An 11,851-nucleotide genomic window follows, 5' to 3' on the forward strand; every position below is an offset into this window, starting at 1 on the left:
TTTATGATGTGATTGATCTTTAAAAAAAAAATGTATATCTATGACTCGGCTATTCATTGCTCACAGATTCAGGCTGATGAAGCTGCACTAATCAATATTTTTATATCAGAGGTGGATGAAATAACTGCTTATCGTGAAACATGTCGCTCATAGTCATGAACACATGGAGAATCACAGTTCACTCAGCTAAAGGAAGAATTTTAGCCTCTTTGAAGTAATTGTGGTTTGTTTTTTAATTTATTTTTTTGGTTCACTTTCAGCTCTCCGATCAACTTTTGCTGCCGAGGTATCGTAAGCAGGCCATCTTCCATAGAGGTTAATTCCTTCGACCTGCTGCCCACCCCCCTCACCTTACACCCAACGTCAGAGGAACCAACATACGGGACGATGGCTGAAAAAAAAAAAAAAAACAAAAACAAAGCAAATTCCTTTTTAAAGAGCTTTTAATTAAAAGCCTTGTACAAGAAACACACTGAAAGCAACACCAGTAACAGGTAACATGACACTGAATACATAATCTGTACAATAAGGGTTTGCAAAACATGCTTCAAAAGTTCAGATACATTACAATGTCATCATTATCCTCCACCTCCTCATCATTACCATCAATACAATGTACATTATTCATATTAGCATTAAACCAGACAAAACTGCAGTCTTGACACATTAAAATCAGTCAGAGTTTGCCTTCTGATCAAACCCATATTGAACTATCAAAAAATGGCATTCAAATAAACGGTATCACATTAACATTATGCATATTTTAAAAAAAGTATTAAAGTACAGTACAAAGGAAAAAAAAGCTTAAAAAGCACAAATTCATTGAGCATCTTTATCCGTACATTTAAACAAGGATCCTTCCTTTTTTCCAATTAGTGCCACATAAATCTAGCACTTAAAATTACACCACATATAAATGTAAAACAATTCAAAAAGGGAAAAAAAAGCTTAAAAAAGTCAAATAATAAAATCAAGAGCCCTATTTGGTTGAAAGATAGGCCACTAAGTTGAGTTGTGCTACCCCATATGAGAAAGAAAAAAAAGAAGAAAAACATTGCTATCACCTGTTGGAAACATCGCCTAGCAGCCTAATACCTTACACATCTACCAACTGCAAGTCACTTCTATCCACCACTTACAGATATTAAAGATATATTAGATGAAAAAATCTATTCCAAATCACGATATATCCATCTGGAGAAGAAAATAATCCTTCATCTGTGCCTGGAAAATATAGAGGACTCAGTCTGTGTTTTCACTTGGTCAAATAGGGATTTAAGTTAAGTACTGTCCTTTTTAAAAGTACCTCAATTTGAATTTAAGCTAGAGACCATTTCATTTCTTCATATAATGGATGTGTCATTTTGGAATAAATCCTTCCACATGTAACCTATGAGAGTATTGAAACAGTATTGACGACAACGAGAACCATCCAGTACATGACAGGAGAGGAGGCGACATCTTCCTCGTCTGTTAATGAAGACATAGAGAACACTGTGTTTGCACCTTCGGAAAATGAGACATCAGACGCCTATCAAAGTTATTACCATTTGTGATACTGTAATCTTTATCTGTACCACCGAAGTCATGGCAGGAAAGGAAGTATTCTTCTTCATCTTTTTTTTTTAAGCATGTAAGAGGCTGAGTTAGACGAGGTAAAGGTCGCCTGGAGTGCAGCTGGGGTTGAACGGAGCAGCTATAAGGCAACACATGCGGAAGATTTTTAAATACTGTAACATACAGATACACCAGAGTAAGAGCCAAGGTCCGGAAAAGTCTAGAAAGAGCAGGCAGCACCAGAAAAAGAGTTTAGAGATTGTGTATGAGAGGTTTTTTTCTGAAGTACTTCGGGTGCAGTTGAAGGTCAAAACCACTGAACACTTCTCAAGCTTTCAGGTGTTTCGCTGGAAACAACCTGCAGCGAATGAGCTCAGCAGAGTTTCGCAGTCGACGGTCGTGGGCTACAGATCACACCTTCTAAGATCAAGGTTTTTTTTTTCCAAGCAACCACTGGACACGTTTTCTGACTGTAACATGATACCACTAAAGAAAGCACACCCGATGTATTTGGCGATAGCAACCGTGCGAACATCCTTTACTTTCCGGTCAGAAAACAACAGGTGCCAAGTCGTAGAATTTTATCTTGGTAAAAAGGTAAAAGCAGCATGACATCGAACGTAACACTGACAACTGGGATGGCAGAAATGAAGCAACAGATCAATTGTAACCTGGTAAAGTGGCTGGAGAAATACAGAGCAGATTTATCAGCCACAGACAAACCATTATTTGTCATGAGGCGACTTCCCACTCGAGACAACAGCAGCAACAGAGGATGATTTTCATGTTTGAGCCTGGTATGTCAATGCGCCCTTGGGTCTAATTCCTCATGGCTCCTCTCTGTATGTGCTCAAGAGCACTGCGTAACCACAAGTAAGGGAATTCAGGTCAAAGGTCAGGGTATAAAACCAGGACACAGTGCTTTGCTCAGAGAGACTTGCAGCCAAAACAGGACTGCAACACAGAGTTGTTCGGAGACGTTGCTGCTACACTTAACCCTTCATCCAAAAACACCCCACTTTGTTTAATGGTGGCCACACAAACCAAAGAAATAGGACAGTGTTCTCGCTGCAAGCGGCATGGCTAGAGACAGTAGCTGAGCTTTGAAAAGCAAACCTGCATGTTATTTCTAATGGGAGGCAATGACGACTGACAGCAGTCTGACCTGTGGTCTGCAATGTATTTTAACCAGTTTAACCACGTTAACTTCCCGTTAACTGCTGTCGTCCAGCGGAGATACTGAGATCTGTCATACTGTTGCTTCTGTCCACACAGTTGGGACAACATCACCTTACTTATACTAATGGAAAGTTCTACAAAATAGATACAGATACCAAATCTCTAACGCATTTCTGTTTCTATTAGGATATTCTGTATCTAAAAACATCAGCCACAGTAACTTATTAGCATGCTTAACAGACACGTAGTGAGTAAACTGACAGAAAAAGACAACCCAGTTTCTTTAGCCCTGTGAGAAGCAGCAGGAGACTGAACCATGCCACATGACCCACTACTATTCCAACTTGAGACTGTAATAATGAAGCACTGTTAGCGAAAAGTCTGACCAGCAACATCCAAAGGAACAAAGCTGCTTGCTCTAACTGCCAAAGTGGAAGTAAAACAGGCAAACTTACCAGTCGCTATTGATTTTTACAAGCCAAAGCCGCCTGGATACATGTACCGCGGACTTCAAACAACTGCCAAGTAGCTCAAAGGTTCAGCAAACTGCTATTTTTAGCTGCATTTGGTAGGTGGCTTCTGCCTGAACTCTGTTCTGCTCATGGACCTTCTAGACCTTGACAAGTTGAGAAGTTATTAGCGCATATCTGGCATAAAGAAAAAAATTCACAACTAACTTCAGGCCAGTTTAGAGTCTTGGTGGACATCGCAGAGCTGAAGAAGGTGGTGGGTTCGTGAGAAAACAAGGCAAGCAGGGAAAGACGGCAAGGACAGCAATAACTTAAAAACTATTGTTTTTGTATATTCTTTTGCAGCTTTTAAGGTTGTGCGTGCATATAAATACTTACTCATACTGTATGTATATGCATGTGCGTTCAAGAGAGCAAGAGGAAAAGGCCTTGAAAAATTGATGAACTACATAAAATAGGTCATTTTCGATGCAGTCAAGTGCATTGCATTTACCTCGCTGTATTGATGCAATATATGAGAGTCCAACTGTGTTAAGTGCAAAAACACATCACTCATTTATCGTTAACAAGCTGGACCTCCAATGAGACAAGGGGGCAGGAAATTGGCGTAACACCTGAAGACTGTCAACAACAGCCTTCGCAGCAAGGCCTGAATCGAAATAGTATTTGTTTCTGTGTTGAACACTCACTCCACTCACTGTGTGTGTGGGGTGAGTGTTCATCATAAATCACTTTTTGGACAATTTTTTTTTTTCTCACACCAAACAAGCTAAACTCAGCATGTCTGCATGCAAGTCAAAGAAAACAAATACCATTTCCATCCAAGCTTGCTTCAAAGAGTCAGTGCTGTGCAAGTGGACAAAATATGGCAATTTAAGTGAAAGGAAGGGCGTATTAGCTGCCCCTTTTCAAATTTATACACTTCTTTTTAAAAAAAATAGGCTCTTTTTTTTTACTATTCAATGGCTGGGCGGTGTTAAGTTACATTACATTTCATTAATTGTTACACAAATATGGACACACCTTTCAGGAAAAGGTAGGAGGGGGCTGACGTGGCAACACTGGCATGATATTTTTTTCTATCATCAATGGCAACTGACTTCATGATCTCCTATGGCTTGGGTGGAGAGGGGTCGTCGGAGGGTGAGCTGGGGGCAGGGGAGGAAGCGTCCTCTGGGCTAGCAGAGGGCGAGGCGGGGCAGGAGGCAGGTGAGGGGAACTCTTTTATGGTGACGGTGACGAGGTTGGTGGTGACATCGGTGACCACCACATCCTTGCAACTCGGCGCCATTTCAGGGTGCCAGTCGGGGTCTCCCTCGGCAGGCACCCTTTTGGGTTCGGCGGGGGCAGAACTCTGGTCCCCAGGGGTGACAGAAGAAGGGGCGGCAGGCGGCTGGCGTTTAGCCCTGCGTTGGCGAGGATTTTTTCTGCCTCCGTCGGGGGGCGCAGAACGGTCCAGGGCACCATCCTCCCCTTCATCTTCCAAGGAAGAAGAGGGTGAGGAGGGGAGGAAGGGAGAAGCTGATGCCACAGGGTCTGAGGACAGGGCAGGAGCAGCTGGCTTGGCGCTCTGGCCCTTCTGGGTCTCTGTGTGAGGTTTACTGGACTTGGGACCCTCGCTGGAAGGTGAGGCTCCCATAGAGGGCTGGGACTGAGCAGCTGAGGTGTTGGTGGGAGATTTACCTTCAGAGCCACTGGAGCTTGAAGGAGAAGGAGGTGACTGGTACGGGGAGGAAGCAGAATGGGTGCTCCTGGCCCCTGTGCTGGAGCATGACCCTGGGTGGGAGTGAAAGGGCAGAGGGCCTCCACATTGCAGCCCAAATGGCGTCCCATACATCGGGAAACCCAGCATCTTCAGAGGGGGCTGGAAAGGTCTATAAGGTGCCTCTCCCTTCTTCCCAATGATGCGATTGCGGGAAGGGATGTTTTGCCGTCCTGCTGTAACATTCCTGCTGCCTGCAGCCGTGCCACCCCGGCCTGGTTTATCAATGACCTTCAGGTTGAGGATGATCCGACCTCTCTTGACCTCCCGAGGCTTGACTCTACGGTTGAGGATGCGGACGGTCTCGGAGAAGGGGGACACATGCAGGCGGGAGGGGAAGCCACTGGGGTTGGAGTATGTGGCTGCGAGGGGGTCAGAGCGGGGCAAAGGGCGCCTGGACATGCGGTGGCAACGGTGAATGTCTTTCTTCAGCTTGTGTGTGGCTGCAAGGGAACTGAGTTTAGGAGAGGGTGCCACGCTCGAGGAAGAAGAGGACGAAGATGCTGAATGATGAGGTGAGGCGGAGGAGGAAGGAGTCGCTCGGCTGGAAGTGGACGACGAGGAGCGCGATGCAGTCTGCCGGGCATTTGAGGCTCGGCTGCTGGTCTCTCTTTTCTGAGCACGAGCCTGAGGAAGATGATTAAGAATTACAGAAACCATTTTTGCAGTGTGAGTTTTAGTGTGTAGAAAACCTGCATCCTGCACCACAAGTTGCACTGAGAATTTGAGAAACGTAGGCTGTGCAATACCCAATTTGTTTCCCATAAGAGCCAAAAAAGCATGTGTTTTGCAGATCAAAAGATGTCCTGTCAAAAATGTGTTTTACTTATTGTGATTTTACTGTGCAGATTAATCTATAACCGCAATTGCAAAAACAGCTGGGATGCCGTGTGAAACATTAATACAAATCGACAACAGTTTTACAAAGTGTTCCTGAGCCCATGTAGTAACATCCTTTATCCAATCATGTGTTCACAAAGTGGTGAACCTCGTTCTATCCTCACTTGTGAACGACTGAGCCTTTCCAGGACGCTCCTTTCATACCCAATCATGATACTATCACCTGTTACCAATCAACCTGTGGAATGATCCAAACAGGTGTTTATGGAGCATTCCACAACTTTTCCAGTCTTTTGTTGCTCCTGTCACAACTTGTTTAAATTGTGTTGCTGTATCAAATTCAGAATAAGCAGATATTTATAAAAATCAGTGCAGTTGATGAGGTAAAACATTAAATATAGCATATTATGATTTATGTTTTATATAGTGTCCCAGGTTTTTTGGGGTCAAGGTTAGACAATAATTAAAAAAAAACAAGTGGGTTGAACTTATTCTTACTTTAAGAGTAGAAATCACAAACAATACTTTCCTTTTTTCTGTAACAGACTGCTAGATGAGCAACAGCATCTATTTGAGAAGATTTTGATGACACTGATCAACATATTATGGCTACATCTTCATGCATAAACATGCATGCACGACAAAAACTGTACCTTCATGACGAAGTTTTTGGGTTTTGGCCCCCGTTTCTTTGGCCCGTGCAACTCCCTTTCCCGTTCCCTGTAAAAAGGAAATGACAGTTATACAGATCACAAAAGTTTAAGATGGTTTAAAAAAAGAACACCACAATGAGAGAAAATATAACAAATCAAAAGAATATGGAGCTGAAAGCTGTGACAGCAGAGCAGTCGGTCACAGAGAACATCTGCAGCCATGTTTGAACACAGCCAGATTCTCTGTCTACTTTAGTTTCCATTTGATGTGTCTTCTCAGATTGTCTGTTTTATAGCATCCATTTTAGTTAACTGTAAACATCTACACTCTGTGAGCAGCACAAGGCTTTCAAGTGGCTTGGCTGGAGAGATAAAGGACATTTAACAATCAGGAAGAGAAGAGAATGAGGGATGGAACTACAGATGAGGTAAAAGCAGAAGCACTTACCACTAAGATTCATGGGAGTCAACTTAAAGTAAGGATGTACAGCAATGTGTAAAATTAAGACTATGAACTGAACTGAACAAAACAGACAAGCCTTGAACATTTGAAGTTAGGAGCCAAAATCCTCGGCATAGCAGACAATGACAGACTCTCAGCACACATAACATGATGCAAAATAAGACTTTATTTTGCACATGGTGTATGTACTGTTATTATTTACTGGCATTACTCACTTTCGCTCAAAGCCCAGTATCAGCCTATCATCCAGAATATTCTCCTCTGGCTCCCAAGTGCTGTGCCTAAGTGAGGATGGAGCAACATGGAAACACACAACAAAAGGCAATTTTTAACCGCAAAATAATTTTGCACCAAAGTGGAATTAATCCACATTTTCAATTTAATGTGAGGACATTAAAAACAGCATAGCAACACAGACATGTGCCTCATTGTAAAGAGATCAAGTGCTATCAACTTCTATTTAAGTGAAAGTGAAGAGAAGCACTTACTTCATTGCCCATCCTTTCCATTTTACCAGGTATTCAAGTTGTCCCTACAAGAAAAAGGCAGATAGTGGATTAACAAAAACATCTCGTATATGACAATATGGACAAGTTAATTTTAAAAAACCCCTAAATCTGGAACTCATTTGCAGCAGAGGCCATTTTTGGTGTTGATCCTTCAATTTTATGTTAATCTACCTTTGAGAGCTACTGGGATCTTGTTGTGTCCTTTACATAAAACATAGAATAAAACCCTGCATGCTTCTCATGCAACACAACACCATTTTATCAATTTAACCATGTTTCAGCCCTGCAGACACCGTGTCAGGTTCTATATTAGTCTCTGGAAAATATCAGATCCAAACTTGATTCTGTTTCAGTGAAGAAAGGGTACTTGTTGTTCAACGTGGCTCTCAAAGTTATAATGTCATGCGTTCACAATAACATTAAATACATTTAACATTAGACATTGCACATTTTTAGTATAGTAAGTTTAGTGCATTTTTTGCAATGAAATAACAGTACATAATTTGAACATCATATGGCATTATTTCTAAAAAAGGATGATCCACACAACAACATCTGTGTTAAGACGTTATCCTAAACTTAAATATGGTATTCCTGCTTTTGTGCAAGCGTTTGGATTACTTACATTTCACAAGAAGGGGTGAGACTATGAAGTTCTAGCTGGCAATTCAAAAGTAACTGGAGGCCTGCTGGTTGACTGAGTGCACCAGCCACTTAAGATGGTACCCCACCATTAGTTATGGGGTCTATGGGGTCTTTTCCTTACAAGCCTTACGAGACTGATAAAACACTGAGTAACTATCAGAAGTCCTTCATCAACTGGGGCTGATAGACTCATTTCTCATTAACAGTAGAGGCTTGCAAGAAAGACTGTTTTGGGAACCGTCTTTCACAAGCTGTAGAAGAAAGAACTGGTCTCCGACAGCCTTTAATGTGGGCGCTACATATAACTCAGGATGTAAAATTTAGACTGTGGCCGTATAGCTTTAGCTACCATTAGCTGGCAGCGAAATCGGGCCCCTCCATTTCATAGCACAGCCCTCATCCCATCGGCTGGGCTGCCTTGTTCTGCAGCTAGCCCCTTCTTTGTGTCGCTGTTTTTATTGCCCTGCTAATGCCTGGATATACGAGCCATGACTGATAGCCTCGCTAGTTAGCTTCTAGCTAACTCTGACTAGCAGAGTAAAGGCATCCGCCAGCCACAAGGCCTCCATTGCATTGCATAGGCACAAGAAGATAGCCCCGAGCCTATAGACCGGAGCAGTGCTGTGCCGTGTTGACCACGGCCAACATCTGCGGGAAGTCAAAATACGCGGGACGGCGGCGGCTGTAGCTCACCTTACGAACGCGGCGTTTCAGTATGGCTTCCGCGGCGAAAATGCGATCTCCCGCCGCCGACTGCTCCATCTTTCATGCCCGAGCAACGCTACCTGTCTCTGTTTTCCTCTCTCTCCAGACGTCAAGCACTGCTGTCTGCTCGGGCCGACCACAGCCAAACTGTGTGAGAGGCAGCAGCGCGCACACACACACACACACACACACACACACACACTACGACAGCAGCAGCGGCGCCGCGGCCAGCCTGCTATCTGTCACGTGGCCGGGTTCAGCCCCTTTCGTCGTCCTGGCAACGATGAAGACACTCACGAGGATGCGAAGAGCCGCGCGCTACTGAGAATTTATACTCTGTTTGATGACAGGCGGTGCTATGCTAACTCCTCCCCGAAACACACGAAAACTTGCCAGTTTACCATATTATTCATGCTGGTATTACTAATCTAAATATATTATAAGCCTGGGAAGCAGCCAGCACGAACAAGTTTTAATGCAAATTGCCCCCCACCCATCCATAAATTTTGACTTTATTCAGTTACTCAGTTCAGTTCTGCTTATATACACATGTATAATTTTATGATATACTTAACTTTTTTATTCATTATTATTGTGGCCTTTTAGATTATTATTATTTAGACTATTGTCTATAGTCAAGGGTTTTGCCAAATAGAATTTCTTCACAGCACATACTTGGACTTGTCATAGTAGGTAAAGAACAGGTTTTGGTATTCGATTCTATTCAAGCATGCCAGTAGCAACGAGTGGCAGTGAGCCAGTATGCACAATCCCAGGACTCTAAACCTGAAGCCGCTAAAGTATATTTAGCCATCAGTAATTCTGTTATTTATATCTGTGTCTTCTGTAAAAAAAAAAAAAAAAAGCTTATGACAGCTGCTCCAGCCCCCTGCAAACCTACAAAGGTTAAGAGGGTATCAATAACGGATGGGTATTTATTTTAAAATAGTCATGTTAAAACATTCTCAATTTAAAAAGTAATGAATACTGAACATCTACCATCTTTTATAACCCTCTCCACTGATTGCTAAAACATCTTTATATACAATCTATACACAATTATGCATTTCCAGAAAAATTACAGAGGACATGACCTCATTGTCCTCCTTCATAACATTAACTGAGCTGCAGAAAAACAATTTTCTTGTTTGTGCTGTCAGACAAATTTGTTAATGTAAATGTGTTTTGGTATTACCTACTAAGCTTTGATGGAGTTTTTGTTTATGTTGATGGTCATTGGGGCTTTTGTATATAGCCTACTGTATCTTTGTATATACAGCTATGTTTTTCCACATACTTGTGTAAATAAAAGCCCTATGTATCCTTTACCTTGATTTCCTCAGCCCTGTTGACCTGTATGTTTATTCCTTTGTAAGGATATTGAGAGAAACGGAAAAGCCAGTGTTACTTTCAGGTTTATGTGTACACATTCTTGGCCAATAAAGCTGATTCTGATTCTGAGAATGAAAGAAATGGAAAAGAAAAGGTAGGACCCAACTTTGGTGCTTAGACAAATGAATAACACTACGCTCTCAAAAAATGTCAAAATAGTTTCAGTTCTTCACATTCTAAAAATAGCATGTTTATTCCTTCCATTTCCATTTCCATTTCCTTCTTCTTGTTCTGCTGCCATGAGAATGTTACAATGTATAAATGTATGTTTTACAGCTTCAAAGCTTTCCCAGTTTACAACTTTTAACTTTTTTTTTACTCAACTTTTACAAAAAGTTGCGATGCTGTGTGAAATGTAGATAAAATCTGGATTTTACACACAAAACATATAATCATACTAAATTATGATGCAGCTCCCAGTAATACATAAAGTAGTTAAAATAACCGAAATGTCAGCAACACTAATGTACCATATAAGTGCAAAAATAGTTTACAGTGCTTTAAAAGGGGACCCTTTTGCATCATATGTACTTGGATTTTTGCAGCCAGCACATATGCATTATTAAAGGTAAAGTAAGTGCAGAGCATTTGGCTGAACAATTGTCCTGTTTGGTCATTATGAGCCACCGTACCTTGTATGTGAAGTCCATCTATGGCAAAGCCAGTGAACGCGGTCCAGTTCACAGTCGTCGTATCTGATCACGTGTTTTTAAATTATCAGTAAACCAGCGGTTGTTTCAAGACAGTGTAATCATTGACCCACACACAAAGACACACATTTCTATACCGAGTGAGAAAGTATGTATAGCAGCCTTAAAATTACATTTGGAGCGAAGCATTTTTACTTTGCGGTATTGTTGCAGTCACACGAGGAAGTAAATGTAAAGTGAATGTGTATGTTGTAGTCTCGGTGTTTTACATGGTTTTAGAAGCAAGGACTGATTTAGAGCTAGAAATGTCAAAACTTATAGTCTAATATACTCACATTTATTATTAGTAAATAATAAAGAAGCACAAATAAAATTTAAAAAGTATGTCAATTATATGTTTGACTATTTTAGAGACGCATACAAAGACAAACCACCACCCTTTGTGTTCATACCTCCCCCATTGTTATTATTATTACAATTATTTATTTGAGTTTTTTTTTTTTTTTTGCTTTTCTTTGCATGGATACACCTATGTGTTTCTTCATATTCTTCATAGCCATTCCTTTCGTTTCATCCGTGTGCAATATTTGCCAGGACTTTGCAATATGAGCAAATATAGCATAATCCATTATATTTACTCCATTAATCATAACTTACATTATTATACATACATATTTACAAATGTCAGACAGTCTGTTCTCGCAGCATAATGTCGCATTTTTTATTGGCACATTAAAAAAAAAATCTTACTCCATATGTAATTCATGCTTGGTGATTAAAGCAATTCTGACTTAAATGCCAATTAATAGATATTCATCTTGTTTCATATTCATCTTGTTTCAAGTTGGTCAGTTGAGTGATGTTTGAAGGTTTGTGTACTGTCATGCAACAATTGCATGCATCATTATTGATTAAAATCTACATGTGACGGGACTGTGAAAGTCTTGTCTTTGCTGGTGGGACTTGCCAAAGTGAAAGAAAACTCGAGCATCGATCATGTATTATGCCCCACCTCTTTTACCTAGC

General features: G+C 41.2%; 1 protein-coding gene across 1 annotated transcript; it reads right to left on the bottom strand.

Moving 5' to 3' along the window:
* Positions 1-436: 436 nt before the first annotated feature.
* cbx6a (chromobox homolog 6a) lies at positions 437-8,958 on the bottom strand. The gene is made up of 5 exons (XM_041933976.1): positions 8,772-8,958; positions 7,413-7,456; positions 7,140-7,205; positions 6,462-6,528; positions 437-5,595 (listed from the first exon to the last, which is right to left on the bottom strand). Exons 1-5 carry the CDS (start codon positions 8,838-8,840, stop codon positions 4,318-4,320), a joined length of 1,524 nt encoding a protein of 507 aa, XP_041789910.1. The 5' UTR covers positions 8,841-8,958; the 3' UTR covers positions 437-4,317.
* Between the last annotated feature and the right edge of the window lie 2,893 nt (positions 8,959-11,851).

Source organism: Chelmon rostratus, chromosome 3, assembly GCF_017976325.1.
Source record: "Chelmon rostratus isolate fCheRos1 chromosome 3, fCheRos1.pri, whole genome shotgun sequence".
Taxonomy (NCBI): Eukaryota; Metazoa; Chordata; class Actinopteri; order Chaetodontiformes; family Chaetodontidae; genus Chelmon; species Chelmon rostratus.